This window comes from Cuculus canorus, chromosome 1, assembly GCF_017976375.1.
Source record: "Cuculus canorus isolate bCucCan1 chromosome 1, bCucCan1.pri, whole genome shotgun sequence".
Lineage (NCBI taxonomy): Eukaryota > Metazoa > Chordata > Aves > Cuculiformes > Cuculidae > Cuculus > Cuculus canorus.
In genome coordinates, this window is record NC_071401.1 from 147,532,595 (window position 1) to 147,558,398 (window position 25,804).

At 40.6% G+C, this 25,804-nt stretch overlaps 1 protein-coding gene across 1 annotated transcript; it reads left to right on the forward strand.

Annotated features, from left to right (window-relative positions):
- The first annotated feature begins 4,461 nt into the window (after positions 1–4,461).
- On the forward strand, positions 4,462–25,436 carry NT5DC3 (5'-nucleotidase domain containing 3). Its single transcript, XM_054060478.1, has 14 exons — positions 4,462–4,661; positions 9,416–9,600; positions 13,126–13,200; positions 13,715–13,770; positions 16,462–16,552; positions 18,315–18,452; positions 19,939–19,999; positions 20,237–20,339; positions 20,481–20,582; positions 21,779–21,860; positions 22,213–22,299; positions 23,492–23,632; positions 23,991–24,055; positions 25,175–25,436. Exons 1-14 carry the CDS (start codon positions 4,496–4,498, stop codon positions 25,434–25,436), a joined length of 1,614 nt encoding a protein of 537 aa, XP_053916453.1. The 5' UTR covers positions 4,462–4,495.
- Positions 25,437–25,804: the final 368 nt, after the last annotated feature.

Consider the following 25,804-nt stretch of genomic DNA (forward strand, 5'->3'; position numbering starts at 1 on the left):
GTGCTCTCAGTAATCAGACATGAGGAAGAGCTGACAGGGCTGAGCAGGCTGCTGGGAGATTTGCATGTTCCCCTGTGTGAACAAAACCATGAAAAGCAAAGTAATTAGACAGTGGTATAATTATAGGTCTAATTTGTCATACATACTATATTTGAAATGCTTAACAGGTTCTCAAAGGTGTTTTATGTATGCTAGGCACATACGGAGATCGTATGGCATCTCTGTCCTGAATCTTCAACGGTATTAATAGAGCTATTCTTTGTGAAGTGAGGATAGTTTCTAGCCTCTCTGAATTACTTCTGGTCACAAAATTTAGCGAAAAGTCAATCACTAAGTTCGTAAGCATTCTGTTTATCTTGAAAGAAATTGTGCATGTTATCCCTACTCAGACTGTAGTTAATCCCACAGGCCCTGAATAGCAGAAGGATGCCTGATATAAATCAAGATATGTGGTAAATACTTAAAGCAACTGCATGCCTTTTGGGTTCTAGGTCTGTGCTCTCTCTTGCTCTATCCATGCAACAAAACAGCCTTTTGATATTCTTCTTTTAAGGGTATTTCTTCTGTGAAGCTCTTCATGTTAGATGTAAGTTGGTTTTTGGTGGGTTTGTGGGGTTTTTTGTTTTGTTTTTTTTTTTTTTTTTTTGTTGTTGTTGTTCTTTTTTATTTTGCTTTTAAATTGCCAGCCATATCTAAACACATTTTGGTTCCAATTTGTGCCAGATAAGTACCACAGGTTTGGTCAATTCTGACAATAACATGAGGGAAAGTCTGAGTTCTTTTGTGCATTATGTAAAGTATTGTATATGTCTTTTTAGTCATCTTGCAGCTAGAATCACTTGGACTGATCTGATTAAGAAGGGACATCTAAATTTACATTAGCCTGTATGATTATATTTCTTGTCAAGTGCAATTTTCAGAAAAAATATTTTAGGTTGACTTCTTCTACTTCTGTATATCCCATTCTGTAAATAAAAACTGATATACATTTTGGAAGATGAATGTATCTTCATCGGTCTTCCATGGACACCAAATAAAGACAAATGAGTTTCTATGTGTGCTTCCTCGTGCCAGTTTACATTATCACATATTTCTGAGTATTTGAGTCATTACTCAGACACTTGCAGACAAGGGAAAGGACAAGTTGAGTTGTTTAACAACTTTATTTGTAAACACCACTACCTCACATTTTAGTTCTGCCTCTAGTCTCGCTGCTAACACTTAGGGATTACTTTGATTTCTGTGAATATCCCACTGGCCTAAAAGGTGGTCTTACAGAAGCAAACACTTCACAAATGTTACACTAGCTATTAATTACATAAAGGAAGCTACTTTTATTTTTCTTTGTATCACATGCATCAAACATATGTTAGCATTGCAAAAGCATATAGTCTGAAATGCAGGGAGAATAATCTTTGAAAGCACTGGGACCAGACATTCAGGCACACATCTCTTTTAATAGGTTAGTCCCAGCTATCTGAGGAGCTAACCACAGGCTGCCTGCAGTAAAACCAGAGGTATCTACCAACAGTAGTTGTTTTCACACTCAAGGCTTATGTTTTGCACATGTTGGCAGAACATACAGAAGTACCATCATTCTAGTTCAATAGTATAAAAAATAAATCAATGTGAACGTTCAAAGCCTGCAGGTTTCAAGAGATGAGTTGCAGTGCTGTAGAGCACTGTATTGTCTTTTCCCAGACTTCTAATAAAGGTAAGTTTTCCAACCTTAATGCTGGGTACATAATGTAAGGGAACATAAATCCCTGGCTCTGCAGTATTCTCTTACTGCTTGTGCCAGAACAACACCTCCACTGACTGCTGGAAATAGCTTCTCTGTTACTGCTCCCTTTTGTATTATTCAGAGCAGTTCTTGTGATTCTTCCTTGAGAATGCCTCACCTACCTATGTGGTTATTGTTCACAATATTTATAGTCTTGGGAATTGGACACCAGACTAAGCTGTGTTCAGGAGAAAAACAATGTGCCTTTTTATATTAATTTCAATTGAATTGCACGTGGGATTGCTTAGCCCATAGCTAAGTGGAGTAAAAAAGCTGTCCAGTTCTAATGCATTTTTGCTTTGTTGAAGGTGATTGATTAATTAGGAATTGCAGTGACAAGAAAACCTACAATGCCCTAGAACTATACCGTGAGTTCAGAATTATTTTCACAGACTCTTGTAATTTCATAGATGTCTTAATATTTTTTTTTCTAGTCACACATGGAAAGTCTAATGCTGAAAGGTAAATGGGAGTTTTCTTTCCCTGTGTACAGGGTGTTGTAGTGAAAGAGATCAGTACAAATCTTCTCAGATTAGAAGGATCACAGAAAGCAAGAATAGAAATTCTCCATGAAGTTGTCTTGCCTCTCGCATGGTCCATTTTCTAAATATTGACCATCTTGTTCTCCCCTTGTTTCCAGAATTTATCATGATGGATTTGCAGTAATATATGCAAGAATCACATACTGCAGTAATGAAATGTTAATGTAACATAAGTGGTAATGTAGAATCTTTGATGAAAGCTGCATCTGGTCTCCACAAGTAACCAAGTCTGGGCAGTCTGTATCAGACTTTTGGCAATCACAGCTGTAATGTCAACTAAGAACTCAGTCTTGGTAGAAAGGATAGATCATGCATCTACCCACTGACAAACACTGTGAAATCCAACACTGATTGTTGTGGTTTTGCCTGTAAAAATAAGGTGGGCATCATCCTCTGTAAAAAAAGAGAATACTCAGAGTAGTATTTGGTCTGAAATTCTTCATATTTGTATGGACTGCTGCTTGAGAGATGTATGAGGAGGAATGGCTGAGCAACTTCCAGATGTGACAATGGGTTAATTGGAAAAAAGAATGTTCCTTTTGTTGTAAAGCAAGTTTCTGAACACATTGGAAATTCCGTATGTGAGACTTCAGCTTTTCCATTGTGGAAGTGGTCTTGTTTTTGTTCTTCATCCATGCATCATCTGATTTTTTAATTTTTTTTTTCCCCCCCACAGGTATTAATAGGTATGGTTAGAGTTCTCAGGCAGCCAGGGTCTACAGCTGTCACTGGCAAGTGTTTCACAAGCAGATAGGGGCCTCAAAACAGCACTGGGACTTCTGTGGATTTCGTGGTATTCTTTGTATTACACATTTTATATCCAGCTCATGTTTTGACCTTATTTTGTTCAGGGAGGCAAACAGGTCCATATAGCACTTTTCAAGTCCACACTGGCTGGGGAAGTAAATATTTGCTGTTGATGCTGTGTTTGGTGTGAAAGAATCCCAGGCAGCTCCTAGGACAGTGAGAAATCAGAGGAGCAACAGAGGTGAAAAGTTGGGGTATGTTCTCCATGCAGGTCTGCTTGACCTTGAACCGAAAGACAACCTTCAGCAGTTGTTGATGAAACAGTTGGGAAGAAAGTTGCTTTCCCTTGTTGGGATGGCAGACCTGAGGGCCAGGGTCCCAACCATCCCTGGGTTATCCCCCCTGCTTGGGGTCAGCTCCTTGTAGAGCTGCTTCCTGGTGAAGCCAACCACCCAGGCTCCCTGTGCTCTCCATAATGCAGCACTGTGGTGATACTGAAAATAGAATCATAGAATAGTTTAGGTTGGAAGGGACCTTAAAGACCATCCAGTTCCAACCCCTCTGCCATGGGCAGGGACACCTCCCACTAGATCAGGCTGCTGAAGGCCCCATCCAACCTGGCCTTGAACACCTCCAGGGATGGGGCAGCCACAGCTTCCCTGGGCAACCTGTGCCAGTGCCCCACCACTCTCAGAGTGAAGAAATTCCTCCTTATGTCTAGTCTAAATCTGCCCCTCTCCATTTTATAGGCATTGCCCCTCGTCCTATCACTACAAGCCTTTGTGAATAGTTCCTCCCCAGCTCTCCTGTAGCCCCTTCAGGTACTGGAAGGTCACTGTAAGGTCTCCTTGGAACCTTCTCTTTTCCATGCTGAACAACCCCAGCTCTCTCAGCCTGCCTTCCTATGGAAGGTGCCCCAACGCTCCCATAAATGCCGACAAATAACCTAAGACTCATTTTGGAGTTTTAGCAAGCCAGCATCCTTTATCAGTCCTGGGCAACATCAGGAGCGATCTCCATCAGTCGTGTGCAGCGAGACAAGGGCTGGAATGGATTTCCCACTTATATGCATATGGGTAAATTCTCCCAGAAATATTATACATATTCTGTCACGTTCCAAGGATAATTATAATGTTATTATGAGCTTCACAACAGTCAAATCTCTTGCAAATTTGGAGCCGGCTCTGTTTGACCTTGCACTCGAGATGGGGAGAGGCTGCAGACAGAGGTGACCATAGCAGAGACATCTGTTCGGCGCAGAGCGCACCGCACACACGGCCTCCTGCCCTCCAAAGCACGAACAGCGCTGGGCGAGCACCGTCTTAAGGACACACGCGGGGCGAGGCGGGGTCTCACCGTCCCTACCCGCCCTGGGGCGGAGCCCGAGGAAGTGACTTCAGCCGGCGGCGGGCACGGGGCGAGGATGGCAGCGGCGGCGCGGTGCCTGCGGGCGGGCGGGCGGCGGTGCGGGGCTCTGCCCGCTCCCTACTGCACCCTGGCCCCGCAACAGCAGCGGCGGCAGCCGCCGCCCCACGATATGAAGAGCTACCTGTGGTCGCGCTACAGGGAGGCCAAGAGAGTCACCAAGGGTGAGCGGGGGCGGACGTCGCCCTCCTCCTTCTCCTCCTCCTCCTCCCGCTGCCGTTGCGGGTGGGAGCGGGCGGGCACGGGCTGGTGGTGGAGGGGGAGGAGGGAGCGGGGGGTGCCCTGCGGGGGGTCACGGGCGGGAGGGCTCCAGGGCTCTCCCAGGGTCAGGCTTAGAGCAAGGGTCAGACCGTGGTCACCTCGATAGGTGCTGAGGTGTTGGACACCCAGTGGTCGTGGAGCATCACCCACCCTTCTGGAGGTCTCCAGCGCTCTCCCAGGGTCAGGCTGGGAGCGTGGGTGGGATCGGGGTCACTTTGATTGGTGCTGAGTGCTGGGCACTCAGTGGTTGTGGAGTGTCCCCCTTCCGGAGGTCTCCAGCGCTCTGGCAGGGTCAGGCTGGGTGGAAGCATGGGTCAGACCACTGTCACCTTGGTAGGTGATGGCCACCCTGGCAGCCACGCAGTGTCACCCTTCTGGAGGCCTCCAGTGTTCTCGTGGGTCAGACCGCGGGCACGTCAATATAAGGCTGAGGGCTGGACACCTGGTCGGCCGGCAGTATCACCCTTCTGGAGGGCTCCAGTGCTCTCGCAGGGTTAGGCTGGGAGTGTGGGTCAGACCGCTGTCACCTTGGTTGGTAATGAGGGCTGGACACCCAGTGGCCATGCAGCGTCAACCTTCTGGTGGTCTTCAGCATTCTCTCAGTGTCAGGCTGGGAGCAATGGTCGGACCACAGTCACCTCAGTAGGTGCTGAGGGCTGGATGCTCAGTGGCCACACAGTGTCACCCTTCTAGAGGCCTCCAGTGCTTTTCCAGGGTCAGGCTGGGAGTGTGGGTCAGATTGTGGGCACCTCAGTAGGTGCTGAGGGCTGGGCACCCAGTGGTCATGGAGTGTCGCCCACCCTTCTGGAGGTCTCCAGCGCTCTCCCAGGGCTGGACACCTGGGGGCCACACAGTGTCACCCTTCTGGAGGTCTCTAGCACTCTCCCAGTATCAGGCTGGGACAGTGGGTCAGATTGCCATCACCTTGGTTGGTGCTGAGGGCTGGACACCCGGGGATCACGCAGTGTCACCTTCTGGAGGTCTCCAGTGCTCTCCCAGGGCTGGACACCCGGGGGCCACGCAGTATAACCTTCTGGAGGTCTCCAGTGCTCTCCCAGGATTGGGGACCTGGAGGCCACACAGTGTCACCTTCTGGAGGTCTGTGGTGTTCTCCCAGGGTCAGGCTGGGAGTGTGGGTCAGACTGTGGTCCCCTCAATAGGTGGTGAGGGCTGGGCACTCAGTGGCCATGGAGTGTCACCTTTCTGGACATGTCCAGCGCTTTCCCAGTGTCATGCTGGGAGTGTGGGTCAGACTGCCGTCACCTTGGTTGGTGCTGAGAGCTGAACACTCAGTGGCCACGCAGTGTCACTCTTCTGGAGGTCTCCAGAACTCTCCCAGGGCTGGACACTCGAGGACCATGCAGTGTCACCTTCTGGAGGTCTCCAGTGTTCTCCCAGGGCTGGACACCTGGGGGCCATGCAGTGTCACACTTTTGGTGGTCTCCACTGCTCTCCCAGTGTCAAGCTGGTAGCGGGGGTCAGACCGTGGTCACCTCAGTAGATGCTGGTCACCCCGGTGGCCACGGAGTGTCACCCTTTTGGATGTCTCCAGTGATCTCCCAGGGATGACCACCCTGATGGCCACGCAGTGTCACCCTTCTGGAGATCTCCAGTGCTCTCCCAGGGTCAGGCTGGGATCATGGATCAGACTGGTCACCTCAGTAGGTGCTGAGGGCCGGGTACCCCGTGGCCATGCAGTGGTGGGGCTGTGCGCCCCCTTTCCTTCCCTTGCTCTGTAGAGGGGAGAGCCTGTCAGACCAGCACCCATCTGACCCACCGGGGCAGTAGCTGTCAGGAAATGCACTGGAAGAAACCTTTTGTACAATGTAGTTTGGGCCAGGCGAAGTGGTGGGCTTTGGAGATGTGCGGAGAAAAGCCAAAACCTGTGAAAATCAGGAATTTAGTGCTCTATTTGAGAGGCTTTCTGCAATAGGCTGTTCTTTGCAAGAGTTAAAATACTGTAAAGTTTTAGATGACTTTTATTCATTTTGCCTGTGTTGCCATTAAAATATAGTGAAGCATCAAAGCCAGGGTAAAATCCTAATGTTATGTTTGTGACTCTGGGAAGCCCTCTTCTTCAGCCGAGCTAGGCAAAAAGTTAAGGGCCAAATACTTGCTTGAAGCTTGCTTGCTGCCTTTGCTCTGATGGGAAGAGATTACCAAGATGCTTGAATATTTGATGTGTTCCACAATATCAAGTAGGAAAGCTTATCCTGTAACAGCGACGGATAATGCTTTAGTCTTGCCTGTTTTGCTCTTAAAAAACCCAAAAAGTATTGTTTTATCCTACACTTGAGATAATGAGTGTGAACTGGGGTTTCACTGTGCTGGGTGCAAAAATACTATTTGCAAATGTGAAATAGTGTCAGTGTTTCACAAGTGAAATATGCCATACTGGAGATCTTAGAAGCATACTCTGGACTTTAGAGAGTGGGATAAGAAGAAGAGAGGAAACGCCTTTTATTTTAAATCTTCATTTCTTTTCCTATCTTTGAAATGAATGTTTTCTTATTCTAAACCACACCCAAATAATATTTCAGAGATGAGGTTAGAGAGTAGTTTAGTGTTAAGAGGAAATAAATGGATGTGGGTTGGCAAAAGATGAGGCAAGTGCTTCTAGAATAATTGGGAACATTATAGTTTTGAATCACCCAGTGGTTTCAAGTATGTAATGTTTCGCTTAGTTACAGCATTAAGATGACAAAGTTGTCCTGATTTTTGACCCAAGGTTTATAGCACTTGGGATGCTGTCTGCCAGCCAGAATGTCTAATAGCAACAGAGGGTTTATACTGTCTGTTTCCAGGCGGGCGCTAGTCAAGCTTTCTTTTCTCTGAAATATCTTTATATCTAGGTATATAAATACCCTTATTTTTAAAACAACTGGTGAGTCACCAACGTGCACAACTGACATTTGAAAAAATCTTTTAACTGAAATACAGAAATGGGTTTTGTAACATGATTTTGGAACTTCACTCACATCTGTGGTTACGGCTTCAAGTTAATTAAATGATTCATGGCCCTTTTTATAGAATACCAGTATTTGCCTTAATAGTAGCATGTCAAATTACATTTGATTATTTTGTCAATAATGTTTGTAATTTGTCATAATGTTTATCTCCTGTATTACTATAAGCAGTGACTGGAGGTAGTAGGAGCTAAGGTTGAGGCTTATTTTGTTAAATCCCCTGAAATGAAAGATTTAGCTTTTTATGGCAGCTTATGCATGGGGAACTCCTGGCAAACTTATTTGGTGAAAGAGATGCTGGATTTGTATTTGAAAATTGGTATAAAACTCAATTGCTGTTCTGTCTCAAAAATTAAGAGACTTGGGTATCTGCATCTGATAAAGTTGAACGGTTTCAGATTACCATCTGCTATTGGGCACCCATGTATGTTTCTTATTGTATCTGCCCATCAACTGTGAAGCGATCTGAGGCATTGCTTTTCCAAAAGAAATGTTATTTCCCTTTCTATGAGTTGGCCAGAGTTTTCAAAATGGAACGCTATCTTTTTAACAGATCTGGAGTCCCCACACCTACCTGCCTTGTTGAGATGGCTTCCTGCCACGGTGGAGCATATAGTGTTATCTGTCCTCAGAGCTGAAGGTCTTGAGAAAAGCTTGACTGATTCCTTCTGAACTTATATGTAGAAAGTAACCAAACAAAGCATATTCCCTTTAAACTCGCCCTTTCAACTACAGATTTAAGATGAAAGTTCCCCTTTTTTCCACTAGTAAGGAAGGCTGGATTATAGAGATAGCATATGGGAAGGAGAGGAAGGAAAACATGCTCATGTTTTGTGCTTCCAGGAGGATAGCATTTAGCCTCCTAATGTTGATCTTCCAGGTTTTCTAAGCAAGAAATATAAACATCCTTAATACTGATGTTGGTGCTACAGTCACTTCGTGTTAAGTAACTCTGTGTGAGTGGTATTAACTTCTCCATATACTTTACAAATGTCGAGAGAGGTATACCTTAAAGATGGAAGTGATTTACATGCACTTAGTACGTGTGTATAGAGAATAAGTGGGATATTTTTGGTTTCCTCACTCACTAGAAGGTTAAGTGTAGCAATGTGTATATAACTGTTGTTTGGAAAGTATAGCGATCTCTTAAACTTTACTTGTTTGAGTTAAAATTGAGTGATGTAACCTTGAAAAGGTGAAGCAAAAGAAATTAAAGCAATGTTACATTAAAACAATGTCAGTTCTGCTTCTGGGGAAGGAGCTGGACCAAGTAATGGGAGGAGAAGACAAGGCTCCTAATTATTATTATTGTTAGAATACTATTCTCCTTGAACTCCAAACTTTTATTTTCAAAAGCAGTAATAAATGTGTTAACAGAAATGTGTTAACAGCAAGAAATTGAGTCTCAGCTTCTCTGAGTAAGATGCTTAAATTCATTTTCTCTCCTACTTGAAGTGTACAGAGGAAAATGTGCTTCAAATAAAAACTATGGGTCACCAAGACAAATTGGGGACAGCATCTTCAGTAGCATCATATTGTTAAGGATTAGCTGGCTAATGTGAATTAGTTTGATAGTTTCCATTATCTTTTATCCACACTTAGAAATTGCAAATGGATTTCTATATTTTTATTTAAATAAAACTACAAGGCTGGTGTAACTTTTTTTTTTTCTCTCTCTCCTCTGTTCCCAGAGCTGGTTCCTTCAATTATGAGTAACATGTTGAATCCAGATGCTATTTTTTCAAACAATGAAATGAGCCTGTCAGACATAGAAATTTATGGATTTGATTATGACTACACGTTGGTCTTTTATTCTAAACATCTGCACACGCTGATCTTCAATGCTGCTCGAGATCTTCTTATTAATGAGCATCGGGTAAGTAAAATTAATTAAATAAAAATAAATGTATGAATAAAGAGTATAGTAAATAATTTCTAACTGAGAGGGGAGCAACTCATCTTTTTGTGCCTTAGTGCAAGCTTGGTTCCCTTATAACACGTTTTGTACAACAGCTACATATGAATGACGGTTTGTTCTTTGCTGCAGTTCTGAGCAGAGCACAATCTGACAACTATTAAAGAATAGGATTTTATTTATTTTATTTTTTAATTTGGTGGTAGTGGCAGTGTGTTTGGTTTTGTTTGTTTTGTTTTTTCCTGATCGTCAGTTATTGGGGTCATCCTAATAGGTAAGAAGCTTAAAAATAACTGTTACTCTGTTATTTGAGTGCAGCAATATATTTAGCAGTGATTTTAGCCTGGCTTCGTAGGAGGTCTTTGATTGCACTGTGTGCTTGCAAGGTGCTCTATATGTGGCTGGTGTTTCAGCTGAGTTGGCTGAAGGGGCAGCATATGCAGTGACACTTTAATCAGAGGCTGAGTACAAGAGAGACCCAAGTAAGTGTCCAGCTCAGTAGTCCGCTAAGATGGAGCATTGCCCTTTTGCCTCACCAATCAGCACGTTTGCATCAGTGACCAGTCGACATCCAAGCAACTCAAAGCTGGTTTTTGGGAATGGAAGAAGTTACAATACGTCAGGAAGCGATGGAGGGATATGGGTGACTTGGGAAGCTGAAGGTATTGGAGGAAGATTGAAGATTGAAGAAAACATGGACTGAAAGAGGCAAAGTTCATTGAACTGTAGGAATTGCAGGAAAATAAAAGACAAAAAGTACTCAGAGTAACCCAATTAATAAAACTGCTTGTGTATTTTGTACAACCTAAATTTGAATGGGTGGTGTTAGTCTGCTTTCATATTTGAATCTAAAGGTTAGAAGCTATTTATAAACATCTATAAATATCCCTAGAAGAACAAGCAAAACTTCATGGGCGCTACAAGCATACACAACTTGATTCCCCTAAGATTTTGGCATATCTTGGCAGCAATTTCTGTGGGATGTGTAAATACACTTTATTAAAGCTATGTGGTTCTTGAAAACCAGTGTTACTGTAGGATTCAAGATTAATTCTTGTGGGCAAAAATTTAAACAGTGCTGTCTTTACTATTTGAATGAATTCAGTAATAATAACTTTTGAGTTTGTCTTGATTAAAATCTCTTGAGTTCTAGTAAATGAAGCTGTAACTAGCTTTTGAGACAGCTTATTGAAATATATTATCTCCTGTTGGAATTTATTGAAGGACAACAGTTTTTATTAATGCTGTCTCTGTAGCTGCTTACACTGTTAGTGTTTTTCTTGCTGTTAACTTTAGAAAATTGGACTTAAAAACTTGCTGAATTACCACAGTACAAAGACCTGAAGTTGCTAGGAAGAAGCCTAAATTTATACCTCATTACCATAATGCTCCTCATTCTGTTGTCGACCCGGGGCAAAAGGTTGATTCTCTGAAAAAACTTTTAGATAGCATTGCACATTATGACTGTCACAGTAAACCTAAAAGGTGTCCAGTTTTAGTCATGGCAGTGTAAGGTAATTAATCGGAAATTGCAAAATGCAGTGTAGGAAGCAAGGAATTTTGAAGTGTGTCCAGGAGAATAAACTTCAATTTGGTGCTAATCTTGGAGGTGGCAGCAGGTGTTGAATATAACCTCTTGCTCTTGGGTTTATTTCGCTCCTAATGTACAGGCCTTGTGCCACCTTATCTCGACTGCTGTTTCAGCCCAGATATATGTATCCCTGTAAAAGAGTAGGGTAAGCAAACAGTGCGACTTCTATCACTTTATTTTGTTTGGCTTCTAAGGAAGCTTTGATTTGTGTGCCAAGGTAGGCTCAATTTTTTTCTCATATGTATTGACACGCATGCAAAAAGATAGCCTTCTAGTAGAAGAAATTGAAGTAGGAAAGTCAAGTACGCAGGCATTGTGGTTTTTAATTCATTGTGTTCTGTAATATCCCCAGATGTTTTCCCTTGTCAGCTTTTCTGCTTCATGTACCGTCGCCAAACGTGTACATCTTCTCAATGCATCTGTAGGCTTTTGATGTGGTTCTTCATTCAGATAGCCTCCCTCTTGTTTTCTGGAAGTGGTGATAAGGATAATAGTTCAGAAGTTAGGAGAAAAGACTCTTTTCTTTAGCTGGAGATGCCTGCACTCAATATGAGCGCGATCTACAGCAGTTGCAGAGCAAGTCCTCTTCAGCACAGATAAAAGCTTTATGGAGAAATTATGGTTTCTTTTTTTAAAAGGTAGCGAGGGCCTCTGTTGAAGCTGTATAATCTCTCTTTTTTTTTTTTTTTTTTTTCCATGAAGGCTTGTTACTTAGCCATATCTGTGTGGAGACCCTTGTAGAGAAGCTGGAGAATGTGCCTGAGAGGCATTTGTCAAGTTCCAAGACTGTTTTAGCCTGTGGGAGGGAAACATAGGCTTGCCTTTCAGTTGGTTAATCGAAGAAGTCATAGTTTTCTCAGACCCTGTCAGAAATGACTGAAGCATTTTACCTTTTGAACAAAATGAACAAATCCCTTAGCCCCAGGCACAAACTCAACGTATATATTTTTTTTTCCCCATGGATAACCTCTGCTTAAAGCAGAACAAAATCACAATCTCCTAAAAGTGGGCTTGTACTGAAAAATGTTAGAAAACTGTATAATAGGTGATGTGAACTACCTATGATATCTATAAAGAACGTGAGGGAAGTAGTACTTTGCACAGGCATTCAATTCATGTGCATCTCTAAACAACAAGTTGTTACAAATGCTGTGGGGTCCTCCTGAAGTGACTCACCCTGATGGTGTTCAATGCAAAACTTGCTTTCAGGGTCTGACCTTTGTGAGACACTGTACCTTGGGGAAAGTCCCTGTTAGGGGAGCCTTCTCCTTCCTCCCCATCTTTGTTTATTTGCAGTACACCGTATTTTAAACACCTCTGAGGCCTATATTTTGAACACGATAATTGAAAATCAGGAGTGTAATCCACATTGAGAGAATTAAAAGAGATAGCTGTGCTGCTTCTGTGTTTTGAAAATTCCAAAGAATGTTTTGCTCCTGTTAATATTGATGATGTGTTGCTTTTCCTTTCAGTAGAAGTGAGCATTAAAGTTCAGGTAAATCAGGCCGTGTTCTTGGGTTTTTAGCTCGAAGGTAACTTGGCTATCAGATTTTAGGAAGTTAATAAAATTCAGTTTGTTTTCAAAGGTGCATATATTAAAATAATTATTTGAATGAGGGGCTAGTTCAAAGGTGATCACTACAGAGTACCTGGCTGTCCTGCTTTGGATACTGTGCTTGATTTAGGTTTAAAACATTGACCTTGGATTTTTAAAAAACGTTTGTCTAGTCTTGCACTGTATGTACATCCCTGCAAATCTCTGCAACCTATCAAAAAGCCTCTATTGAGTCTAGTGAAAATAAGCACCTAAAACTTAATTTTAAAATTCTGCAGAAACATTTTTCAGTTTGTTTTTGTTATGGATTTAAAATACAATCATTGTTCCCTTTTCTTAGTATCCTGCAGAAATAAGAAAATATGATTACGATCCCAACTTTGCAATCCGAGGACTTCATTATGATGTGCACCGGGTATGTATAAATAACTTTGCGATGAGTTACGTAGGGCGGAGAACCTAGTGAAAAAAACAAACAGGGCTTTTAAATCTTCCAACTCTTCACTCTGCATTGATACGTAAGGATTTTGTTTCATATTCCTCTCTTTCATAGTAAGCTTAATTTCTTTCTTTTTTTTTAAATAGCTTAAGTGTAAAATGTTTTGGGTGTCTTGTTCTTATGGTCGGCAGGGGGAGGAAGGCATCTTAGAGTGCAACAGAATAAACCTAAGCAGACATCTGCCAGTAGGAAAAGCTCTTTCTTTGTGACTTAGCTCAGGTCACTGGACAATGTTTCCATAGTGGTTTGGCAAGCCCTGGGTAAAAGCTATTGATAAAAGTGTTTTTGGAACTATGGAAGAAGTTGAAGTAAAGATACTCAGGTGTTCTAGAGACAGAAAGGTTACAGACAAAGTTGTGTTGTTTTTTATAATTCCATGTCAAATAGTTGATGTAATAAAAATTGATATTTTTTTCCCTCCTCCTGCAAGGCATTATTAATGAAGATTGATGCTTTTCATTATATTCAGCTGGGAACAGTTTACAGGTAGGTAAAATTATTTCCTTTTGTAGTAAAAATGTGTATTCTTGTGTTTTGAATCTCTTAGTTGCATTTATTTGTGTACGTCTTAGGCTCATATCAGGTGCAACGCCCTGAAAAGCACAGACATGAATGAACATTGCAGTCTTACTGGAAAGGGGTTTCTTTGCATCTCTGTGTACACGCAGACACATGCACACATTTACTGACTGATAGAATACAGCTGACTAACTAGTACAGAGCTGGGGAAGTTGGCAAGCTGGTTGGTCACATAGTGTTGACTCACTTTGTTTCCGGCTGTTAAATTGTGCTGAAAGACATCTAAAAATACACTGATGACTTCTCTGCTGATGCTTTCTATGTAAATAATTGTCACAGAGTCCCTGTTAGCTTGACTTTGGTGTGGTTGTAGAGACACTTGCTGTGTTTGCCCAGAGGTTTTAAGTTTAGACGTCAGCTATGTCATACTTGCAGCATGGAGCACAACTGCTTTGTGTCTGCCCGACACTTTTTGAGTTTACTGAGTTGATGTAAAATTGGCAGTCTCTGTCATGAAGATATCAACACATCTGCATGCTGTTTCTCCAAACACCTGTACGGAGGTGGGGGTAACAAAAAAGAAGCTGAAGGCTTTGAGAGATCGTGTCAGGAAGAGCAACTGTGTGGCTGGACCTGTGTAGTGACCTATGTGAGAAGATGAATGGGTGATGAGTCCATTATCAGTGTTGGCTTATGACTCACAGTGGGGCAAAATGAAGAGGCAGAAGATGGCAGTTGCTGTTAACTCCTGGTACAAAAGGCGCATCCAAATCCAGCACATGATGACCGGTCAAGAAAACTCTGTGTTGAAAGCTGGTGTCCGTTGTAACCCATGTCACCAAAAGTAGTACTGGAGAGACTGCTAGGCAACACATCTTGGTACTTGTGAGTGTGTGTGTGGGAAAGAGTGAAAGCTACCATTTCACTCAATACTTTCTCTTGATTTTGTTTAAAATAAGATTACTTTTCTGTTCTATAACAACACTGAGCTTTGCTGTCAGTTGCTGCATATCTGCAGTTATTAGTTTTAACCTTCCATGTGTTCCGTTAGTCTTCAGGTCCCTTATACCACTGAAGGTTGCAGGACTTGCCCAAGCATACAACCTAATTTGCTCTGAGAGGTGTAAGCAGTTCTGGTATCCCTCCAACAACACATGTCCCCAAGAGCAGCAGTGGGAGCACTTTTGTAGGTGAACTGTGGTGATTTTAGTGCCATAGGTCCATGCTGTTAGTAGAATAGAATAGGCTTTGTAGTAATACAGCTGCACTATGAACTGTATCAAGACTGTGGTTGTTCTGGTAAAATTAATCTACAGCTTTGCCTACACAGTTGTCTCCTCTGTGGATTTTACTTATGTTTTTTGTCCTCTCTTCATTTGTGCTTAAGTAGCTCCTGATCCACAAGCATTTTCTTTAGCAGTATTCACATACCACTTGGCATAGCTGTCTGCAGACTAGAAGATGAGTTTGTTATCCTCAGTGCTGATCATATTATTTGATCATTTACCCTTTTGGTTCTATTTCTTTGTGTTACTGCTGTGAAGTGGATGATGCTGACCTCTGTGTGTTAGAAAACCAAATTGCTTTCTACCCTGTTTGTGCACAATACTAACTTCAACGCTGGAGTCCTGCTAGCAGTAGCGTGGAGCTGTGTAGAAGTCCATGTAGCACTGAGAAGCGCAGCTAGTTAACATGGGACTCTGCTACCACAGCAGCACTGAGGAAGCTCATGTATTATGCCCTTCTACTGCAAAGATGATGTGGATGCTAAACACTGAAAGTACTAGACTTATTAATTAATTAATTACTTTTTTAATGCCTTACAACACTTCTGGGTAAGACCAAGAAAGGGAGGCAGTGAAATCAACTGTCTTACGAGGCTGCAAAAAAACATAGACTTGGGAAAAAAGGGACCAGGTGACCTGTTTTTTATTTCCGTTCTTTATTTCTAAGCAAAACCTCAACACTTCTGTGTCCTCTAGTGAGGAGGTTTGCATGCCTGCAGTGTTTTAGATGCTTTAGACCAAGACGCTTGGTACTGAAAACATTCAAAACCAAACCAAACCAAAACCTTTAATCTCTTAATAGCTGATAAAAAACTCTGGAGAGAGAGGATGTCTCCTTCTTCCCCATTTGTTTAATTACTTGTCAACAATCTCTCAAGTGGTCTTAAGTTTTGGGAAACTGAACTGTTGGTACAGTTTAAAAGAAATTCTCATTTAGTTAAAGGTTGTGTATATCTGTCTTTCAATCTTCAATGTCATGCTGCAGCATAATCTGGTTTAAACACTATCACATCATCAGTGCTCTATGAAACTAAGGCAGAGTGAAGAATTACTTTTTGTTAAGAAACCGGAAGCTCTAATTACTTCTTATAAACCCTTGAGGCATAGTTTCAATGGAGACTAATTTGTTCTTTTTCTGTAAGAAAGTAAAAAGAGCTTAAAATCAGAATGTGTTCTCTGTGCATCAGCCTGTTAAAATGTTACTTGCTTTGTAAGGAAAGACGCTGTTTTAATTTACAGGCCAAAGTATTCCTATGACATTATTAATATTTTAATAAGCTACAGATCTAAGTGTTGATCTGTCAGACTTTCATTTGATAATTACTTGAAAATTTTATCTGACTTTTGAACTAAAGCTTAAGTTGTTTTCCAGAGGCCTCAGTGTTGTCCCAGATGAAGAAGTCATTGCAATGTATGATGGTTCCCATGTTCCTTTAGAACAAATGAGTGACTTTTATGGAAAGGTAAACCACAAACTAATCTTCAAAAGTGATTTTTTTTTTTTTTTGAGTGGGGATGGTAGTGTTTGCTTGTTGTTCTTGTTCTTGCTAGCAGTTATGTTTTCTCAATACATGATTGACTTACAGTGCTAGCTGTGAAGTTTGCCCTCTAAAATGACAAATATCTTTTCTTTCTTCCACGTGCTGTAATTTCTTCTTTCACCGTTTCCTTGCCCAGTCATACAGACAGAGAAGTGGAACATAAAAAAAAAATAATCAAGTGACTTGCTCAGTGTTGCACAGCAAATCTGATAAAGGCTGGGAAGTGAACCGTATCTGGTGCCTTATCCTGGCTATGTACTTCTTCCAGGTGGTCTAGTGGCTTGGCTGATGTAGCAGCAAGTAAATGTATGGAGGCATCTCTTGCTTCCAAGGTGGCATAGTGACAGTAAGAGGATTTGACAAAAGATGAATGATAAAAGATAAGGCTTTTAAGGTTACGATTTAGGATTTGACTTCGTTGGGAAAGTTGATCTTCTTTCTGGTAGGTTCCTTGCTCTTTCCCAAATGAAGAATGATGCTGTCTTTTTAGTCAAAACCAGATTTATTTTACTCCTTTTACTTAAGGGTGGTAATTCTGTGTTGACACAAGAGACCCTTCTTTTTACTGTGCAGTATTTTGTTGTTGTCACATTTATTCTTATTTTAAAAAGCTGATTTTAGAATTGCCATATCTGGTCTCTGCAGCAGTTCTGAATATTTGCCTGCCATTCCCAGTGGAATACCTTGGTCTCCACAGATCTATGCTTTCTTTGATCTTGGAAAGGACAGTGACAGGACAAGAGGCCGTGGGTGCAAACTGAAACGTAGGACATTTCCTCTGAACATCAGGAAATTCTTTCCTGTGAGGGTGACCGAGCACTACCATGCGTTGGTTGTCCAGGAAGGTTGTGGAGTCTTTATTCTTCGTGATATTCAAAAGTCATTTGGACAGTGTCCTGAGCAGCTGTCTATTAAGTGACCATGCATGAGCAGGGGATTAAACAGGGTGACCTCCAGAGGTTGCTTGCAACCTCAACCATTTTGTTTCTGAGGTGCTAACCAGTGTTCTGTCTAGTAGAGCAAAGATGTCTGGTTGCTTTACCCTTCTTCCTGTTAAGAAATATTTGGTTTGTATTTGCTTTTGTATAATAAGATTCTCTACTTTTGTGAAACTTAATTGTAGCTACAGCTTTTGCAGACTAGAAATCTTTTCCTCAGTTCCTACATGACTAGATTCCTACAGCTTTTTATTATCTCTTTTCAAGGAGGTAAATTGTTTTGCAGTTGTAATCAGTATTCCACTTATTAAAACAAAACAAAAATCCCAAACAAAAAAAACAACCAACCACCCTCCTACCCCAAAGCAACCCCCCAAAAAACCCAAACCTCCACCTGCCATTTCAATACCCAGTGCTTCTTATTTATAGAGGTGCAGACTTCCAGCGAAGGCCCCTAAGTCCTTCTCTTGACTTTTAGCTGAGCACTGTCTTTTATGTGTTTATGAATTCGAATACTGCTCTTAAGAGTTATGAGTCATAATTAATTCTTAAAATAAAGTGAACGCTTTTGGAGTTGTTTTATTGAAAGCGTTAGTTCAAAAAGAATCTATAGCAATGTGAACAGTGATGACAAAAGCCGAATATCTGCAAATAAGCTGAAGTGTTTATACTGAATGAATAAAAGTATTATAATCTGAGAAATGCTTGACCTTTTTTATCTTCTTTTTTTCTTCCCACCCCTGTAGAGCTCACAAGGAAATACAATGAAGCAATTCATGGACATATTTTCCTTGCCAGAAATGACACTTCTTTCTTGTGTGAATGAATATTTTCTGAAAAACAACATAGACTATGAGCCTGTTCATCTGTACAAAGATGTCAAGGTACTAGATTTGAAGATTTAGGTAACTTCTACATTTATATATCTTCTCTGTGAGAACTTCAGGAAGCTTCAGCCTTTTCTGTCAGCTCCAGTGAAATACGCAACGTTAGGTTTTGTATAAAGAAATTATTGCTATACAGCCGTAAACCCAATAAGTAAATGGAACGCGGAGCTTGGAAAAGAAACATAGAATAATTTGAAATTTGTTTTAAATCTGACATTCTAGGGCTCTTGCTCTTTTCATAGTTTTGAGAGGTGGATGAGGGGGAGCGGAAAAGCTCTGTATGTCAATAAAGCTTCTTTTAATTGTTATTAAGGACATAATTCACTAGCACAAATTTTAAGAGGCTATAGGGAATTCCAGTTTGGAGTTTTCAGTAATACTGCCTCTGTGCTTTTGCTAGCTGTCTCTTATTTTTGATATATCTATTTTGCTTGTTTTCCTCCCTCCTCCAAAAAAATCTATTAATAATGATTAGAGTAATTTGACCCTCTTCATTCCTCAGGATGTATACTGCAGAGGTGATAGTTTTGTGTCATGGTTATTTAAGAAGAGAAGAGATCAAGCTCAAGTTGATGGTATTTGTCTGCACAGGCTTTCCATATGAAACCTTTTCTTGCTCCCTTGTTGACATGTATTAAAATTGTGTAGTTCTTCAGCATGTGTGTTGCGCCTGAATGTTGAATTTCTTACTTTCTTAAGTAGATCAGATAGGTCTTATGAAACATTTGACCTCCAGAGTAACTTTCCCTCCTGTCTGAGTAGAGTCAGAAGGCCAGTTCTTGTGGTTTCTGCTGGAGTGTTTGTAGCAACTTCTGTACTGCTCAGCATTACCTACATATTGGAAGCCGTGCAGTGACTTTTTTTTTGAGTATTTTTAGGGCATAACCCCATATAAGTACCAAAATGGCAGTGCTGCTGTCCAAAAGAAAACAATCTGCTGCAGAGTTGGCTCAGGAGAGCTGCTGAATGCCTTCAGAGCTCCTTATGGGTACTTTGCTTAAGCGTTTAGTTGCTTTCCTCTGTTAATAAATTTCTTTTATAAATAACCAGAGAATTTGGGAGTGGTCATAATCTAAAGTCTATCAGGCTTAAAGCTTTTGGGTTGTTTTTTTACGAGAGGAAAGGAATGTGTTCTGCTTCAAAGGTTATTTGAAATCTGTGATGCCTCTCCTTCTGCAGAGGGCTTTCACCCTACTTCACCCTTCTGAGCAGCCTTTCACAGTTGTCATGTAAAACAGCCCTTGTGCTACACAGTTTTGTATTTCCCAAATGTATGAGGTTAGTTTCTTGGAGGACAGGCTTACTCTTTGTCTAGTGGTGACATATACATAATGAACATCACACAGCATTTCTGTGAAGTTGAAAGTGTAATTCAGAGAAAGGAATTGTTTTAAAAACAAATTACTGCTGCTATGCAGCAAGCGTGGGTTTTATACTTGAAAAGATTTTTCAGTCCTTTAGTGCTCTGTTGCTTTCCTGACAGGATTCAATCAGAGATGTCCACATCAAAGGAATAATGTACAGAGCAATCGAAGCAGATATTGGTAAGTACTAATGAGATCATGTGTCAAAGCTTTTTTTTGCTGATAGTATAATGATCTTTGTGGCTTCCTTATTTAAGATTACGAGTTGTAAATTTTAAAGCTTGAAAGAGTTATTTCCATTTGTCTGAGGTGCCTTTGTTAAGTATAACCTCATGTTCTGAACCCTTGGTTGAATGCAGAGAAAATCCTTGTGAAAAGCTTCTTCAATTAATATTGTATTTCCCCCAATCTTCACAGAGAAGTACATCTGCTATGCTGAACAAACTCGTGCAGTGTTAGCAAAGCTGGCTGACCATGGCAAGAAGATGTTTCTCATCACAAACAGTCCAAGCAGCTTTGTGTAAGTGAACAATTATTTGCTGTTCAACTATACGTTCTTAAAGGACAGGGAGGTTAAAGTTCTTGGATGTAATTAATTATATTGCACAGATAACTCCACTTTTGTTATACTTCACTGTTAACATCCCTCTGTCCTTTTTAGGGACAAAGGCATGAAGTTCATAGTTGGCAAGGACTGGAGGGATCTCTTTGATGTGGTTATTGTACAGGCTGATAAACCAAACTTTTTCAATGATAAGCGAAGGTGAGTATTTAGTGAGTAAAGAATGGTTTGAGCAGCTTATTCCATATAAGGCTATAGAGCTGTTATGAAATATTTTAATTTGTATGCAATATAAAATGAAATCATATTTGGTGAAATCCTGTTTGAGGTCATTACAGAATGCAGCAACACCCAATTCCAAAGTCCAAATATTTACTGTTTCTTACTGAATAAAGTTTGAGTAGCTATTTGAGGTCCACTGGACTGAATTCAGGCCAGAGAAGCTATTTTTAACATCTTAGCTTGTACGTTGATGAATTGTGTTCCTTTCCTAGTAAACCTGAGAAATTTTGGTGCCTTTCTGAATCAACCCCTTATCTGGAAATATCTTCCATTGCTTCTGCTTTTTTTGTTTGGTTTTTTTTTTTAATTCACACATGACATTTAAAGTGCAGACTGGCTGACAGGCTGGAGTATTCGGACTTTTGTTGTTCAATTAAGTTGGACTAGTTGTTCAATTAAGTAAACACATTTGTAATGTGTATGCACTACTCCTACAGCTGAGAAAGACCTATTGCTTTATGTGTACTATGATTGAAAGTGAAATAGAGGGAGATGAGATTTTTTTTCCCTTTACTTTTTTCTATGTAATTTTAAAAAGAACTCTACTCTGCATCTAGACCACAGTCCTCTGCTCCCTACTTCTTCAGTTGTTCAGTCTTACAAAATCATAGAATTGTTTAGGTTGGAAAAGACCTTTAAGATCATGGAGTCCAACTTTAAGCCTAACACTGCCAAGTCCACCCCTAAAACATGTCCCTGAGTGCAACATCTACACATCTTACTCATCCACTTCCCTGGGCAGCCTGTTCCAATGAGATATCGGGCAAGATTTTTACGCATCTTCACTTCTTCTGTCTTGTCTTCTCTCCTCTTAAGGGCAGACAGTTCACACTGTTTCTTCCCCTCTGTCTGGGATCCCTGCCTTAGTTCTCAACAGTTGTTCTCAAACTATCTTATAAACATCATGGATGTACTGGATAGATCCATTGCATTTCACTGGCTAAAGCTGAAATTTTGGACCTTTGCTTTTTCTGTCTATTACAAAATGTTCAGATAGTAGAGACCATGTTTTCTTTTTGGAAACTGAATAGTTTTAATATTAAAATTTTAATTTCTTCCTAAAAAGTGGCAGAATTTTTACAGCTATATAACAGTTGTGTATAATGCTCTTCTAGACCATTTCGGAAGGTGAATGAAAGGGGAGTGTTGCTTTGGGACAAAATTCACAAGCTGCAGAAAGGTCAGATTTACAAACAGGTATGTTTTCAGTCAATTCTTTCAGTTCAGATTTAATACCTATTTGCTAGAATCCTAAGGTTCTTTAGATATCGTAAAGACTTCTAAAAATTAGATATGTTTTTTTTAAGAGAGTTATTTTAATGATTGAAGTGGTACAAATTCATTGTTGGTATGTATGTCTGCAGTTTACTTGTGTTTTGAAGTGGTAGCGTTGCTGAAGTTGCCTGTAACATTGGGCATTCATGATATGTAAGCTGAGGACAATATTCTTGATATGAAAATGTTTTTAGGAGAGTACTAAGTTCCTTTTTCATGCCTCTGAAGGTACAAGTTGTGTGCCACTACAATGTAAGTGTTATTATTCCTGCAGGGTAACTTGTATGAATTTCTGAAGCTTACTGGCTGGAGGGGCTCTAAGGTTCTCTACTTCGGTGATCACATTTACAGTGACTTGGCAGTAAGTAGTTTACTTTCATGGAACAGGATAAAAGACAAAGCTTTTTGTTACTTTTCCTTCCTCCCTCCTAAATTATTCAGTATAACACACTTTCATAGTAGATTTTTAAATACGATAAAAATGGGGATGGTAGTTGAGCCACATTGCTTTTCTTGTAGAGAAGAAAACTGGTGCCATAAAAGGCTGACCGTATTTTCCACCTGACTTGTAGCATTTAACTTGATAACAAACTGAGCTTAAGAATGTGTGAGTTTGTATTCCTGATCCAGATACTGATTATGTCAGATGTAATTGAGAGTAAACACAGAGATCCAAATGTACAGATGTGGCTGATTTGGATGACATTTACTACCAACTAATAAGAGCTGAACGAACTTCTGTTTTGAATGGCAGGAGGCAATCTTCCTGTCACTAATAGGAAGCTTCCTTTCTTCCCAAGATTTTGTGATGATTTGTAGTCCCACTATCCCAGCATTTTCTTAGTACCTTACCAACAACTGTACTGTTAACTGTTACTTTAGAGCAAGTGACCACCACTTAACTTTTTGTAACTGATTGTGTGTGAATGCCTGGGTATGACTTTTACTGCCAAGCTGTGCTAGCGTGTTTCAGCAGCAGCAGATGCTGAAACATTTTTGCAGATTTTTGCCCCAATCTGCTTTTAAGAAATAAAATTAGCTTGGGCACTTCAGAAGGCAGAGAGCTGAAGGAAGGAGGGTGCAGCTCCGTTCTTCTCTGGCACAGTGGAGGAGAGAGCACAGGTGGTAGCTGCCTCCTCTTGTACTTATCAGGAGGAGCTTGAATAGTTGGGGGTCCTGATGGGACCTTTCTGTCAGCTGAGTGTACAGGTAGATACCACAAACCCAACACACTGTTTCCTCCAGATACTCTGACGGCAGCAGAGGTCTCATCTACAAGAGGAATGTTGTACCATTTGTTTTAAACTGAATGAAGTAGTGCTTATGTGTTTTTATCTCTCTCACTTGAAAAATGGGGGATTTTAAGCTTACTCTGAGACTAAAATCTATTGCCTATTGTCACAGTTAAGCCCACTGCTTAATATTTCTGCTTATCTATAAGAAGCAATGAAATAGTGCCTTTTGGGGATAAACAATGGTCAGATTCTTCAGTTCCTTTAAATAGTTCTTTTTAAGACTAATGCTTGTATTTTGTAATTCTTCTTGGTAAATAGGATTTGACCCTGAAGCACGGCTGGCGCACTGGTGCAATTATTCCAGAGTTGCGATCAGAGATTAAAATAATGAACACAGAGAAGTACATTCAAACCATGACCTGGCTGCAAACCTTGACAGGATTACTGGAACACATGCAGGTTTGTTCTGTGTGTGTGTAATCGGCTCTGTATAGCAGAAGGGATCCAGCCAGGTTTCTAAATGCTGGACATTGATGTTGCAAGTGCTTTCTGTCTAAAGTTCACCAGTCTGACTGTAGAGAAGTAAATGCAATTATTTGTATGGCTAGTTAATAAGAGTTTTCTCAAAATCTTGTCCCCTTCCTCCACTGGTCAGCCTGGATTGATTCCTGCTTTTGGTTAAAATGCATGTGGATAACTTCTGTATACTGATCTCTGAAGCATACTCTTGCCCTCTTAGGTAATAAGGGTTTATTAATGGAAAGGCTCATTTATGAGGTCATCCTTAGTTACCTGTCATCCATACTTTATATTCCAGGTTCACCGTGATCCTGATTCACAAATGATTTTAGAAGAATGGAAGAAGGAAAGAAAGGAAATGAGGTAAAACATGGCAGATGAAGAATTTGCAATATGTTTCATGGTAGCCAAGTGTTCTATGTGCTGTTTTCCACAGTTTTTTTCAGAATTTCTCTCAGTTTCTGATTTTTAGTACCTAGTAGTTACAGACCTTCTAAAATTATACGTGTAAAGCAATATTCTGCCTGTCTTTGGTGCAGCTTTTCTGCCTGCTGACCCTTTGAGCGTATGAACCCCATTTCGCTGTTCCTTTTCTTTGGAGCAGATGTTAGTTTCTCCATGAAGGGTAACATCACATCAAGTACTGTTCCTTCTCATCTCAGTACTGTCCTTCTGCGTTTGGCTGTCACTATTGCTATTGATTACACAGCTTTATTTCTGCATTATTTAAAAATGTGTTTCTGTATCAAGACTTAGGTCACTTCTGCTGGTTTTTTTAGATGACTTTTTCAGATTACATACAATACATTATAGAATGCACAGCATCTGGGTTCTGTACGAGACTGGATTTAGCTGTGGACTCATCACAAAAATAGTATTAGGGCTAAAACTTCTAAAATTCTTCCATCATGAAGGAACAATACCTAAATGCAGGGTGTGTGAAGTATACAGATGGCAAGGCTGTACTGCCAGCAGCCTTCCCTGGAAACGTGGTAGTAAATTAAATGGGAATGGTATTTGCTAATTACTAATAACAGAAGTTAATTCCGATATATCTTTAAGCTATTTATGTACATTAAGCCAAATCTTTATGTTTTTTGTTTTTTGTTTTTTAAATATTTTCTCTTTGGGACAAGTGGATGTCAGTACTTAGATGAAGGCAAAAGCTTCACAGTCTCTAGAAGGGAAAGCTTGAGGTGTCATATTTCTGAAGTCAGAAGCAACTTATCGCTGATCTTAGTGAGAGAAACGTGAAGCTCTTCTGTTCACTACTGTGATTGCTAGTTTTGGGCTACATATATAGAAGATGTGCAAAAAATTCTTATGTGATGCACTTAAATAGTTTGAAGTGCAGTGGCAAGAGAATAATGCATTGAATAGATTATGGGAACTGCGTGTTTCAGGTATGAATACTAGTTGGTAAAGAGATGTGTGCAGGTATGTTCACTTCATTCTCTTTGTTTTCTTTTTTTTTGGGGACAGAGAGATGAACCGGAATTTCTTCAATGCACAGTTTGGAAGCTTGTTCAGAACTGATGAGAATCCAACTTATTTCCTAAGACGTCTCTCTAGATTTGCAGATATCTACATGGCATCTTTGAGTTGTCTCTTGAACTATGAACCTGATTACACGTTTTATCCAAGGAGGACTCCTTTGCAGCATGAACTTCCTGGCTGGTCAGACCAGCTATGCACTGGTACATTCAGAGTACCTTTCCTACAAGAGAGAGTTCAGATCAAATAAACACTTGGCTGCTTCTCTCGAAAATGGGCAAATATTTCTCTTGTTTTGTTTAGGTTTTTTTTTTTTTTGAATGTACATGTATTTTATTTAATTTAAGTCACTTAAATCTGTTATCTTGATGTAGATGTAATTCATATTTGTTCTAGTAAGCATTGTACCTATTTTCTCCTCTCCTGCTTGGAGATGTGAAAACTCCTCTTATGCACAGCAGAAATGTAGGACTGCCCAAGCAGTAGTGGACTTGGAGGAAGGACAAATTTAAGGGGAAGGAGCGGTGGTATTCTGGCATGGTTGGTTTTGTTTGTTCATTGGAAATTTTGATCTTCAGCCTTGTGGTTTACAAAGAAATACCTGTACTCCCTTCTGGC

Bases quoted from the DNA above. Each gene is read 5' to 3' on its own strand.
- NT5DC3 (XM_054060478.1), top strand. From the start codon at position 4,496: ATGGCAGCGGCGGCGCGGTGCCTGCGGGCGGGCGGGCGGCGGTGCGGG. The intron at 21,861-22,212 runs GTATGTTTTCAG...TTATTCCTGCAG, and splicing joins AAGGTCAGATTTACAAACAG to GGTAACTTGTATGAATTTCT. The intron at 22,300-23,491 runs GTAAGTAGTTTA...CTTGGTAAATAG, and splicing joins ACATTTACAGTGACTTGGCA to GATTTGACCCTGAAGCACGG.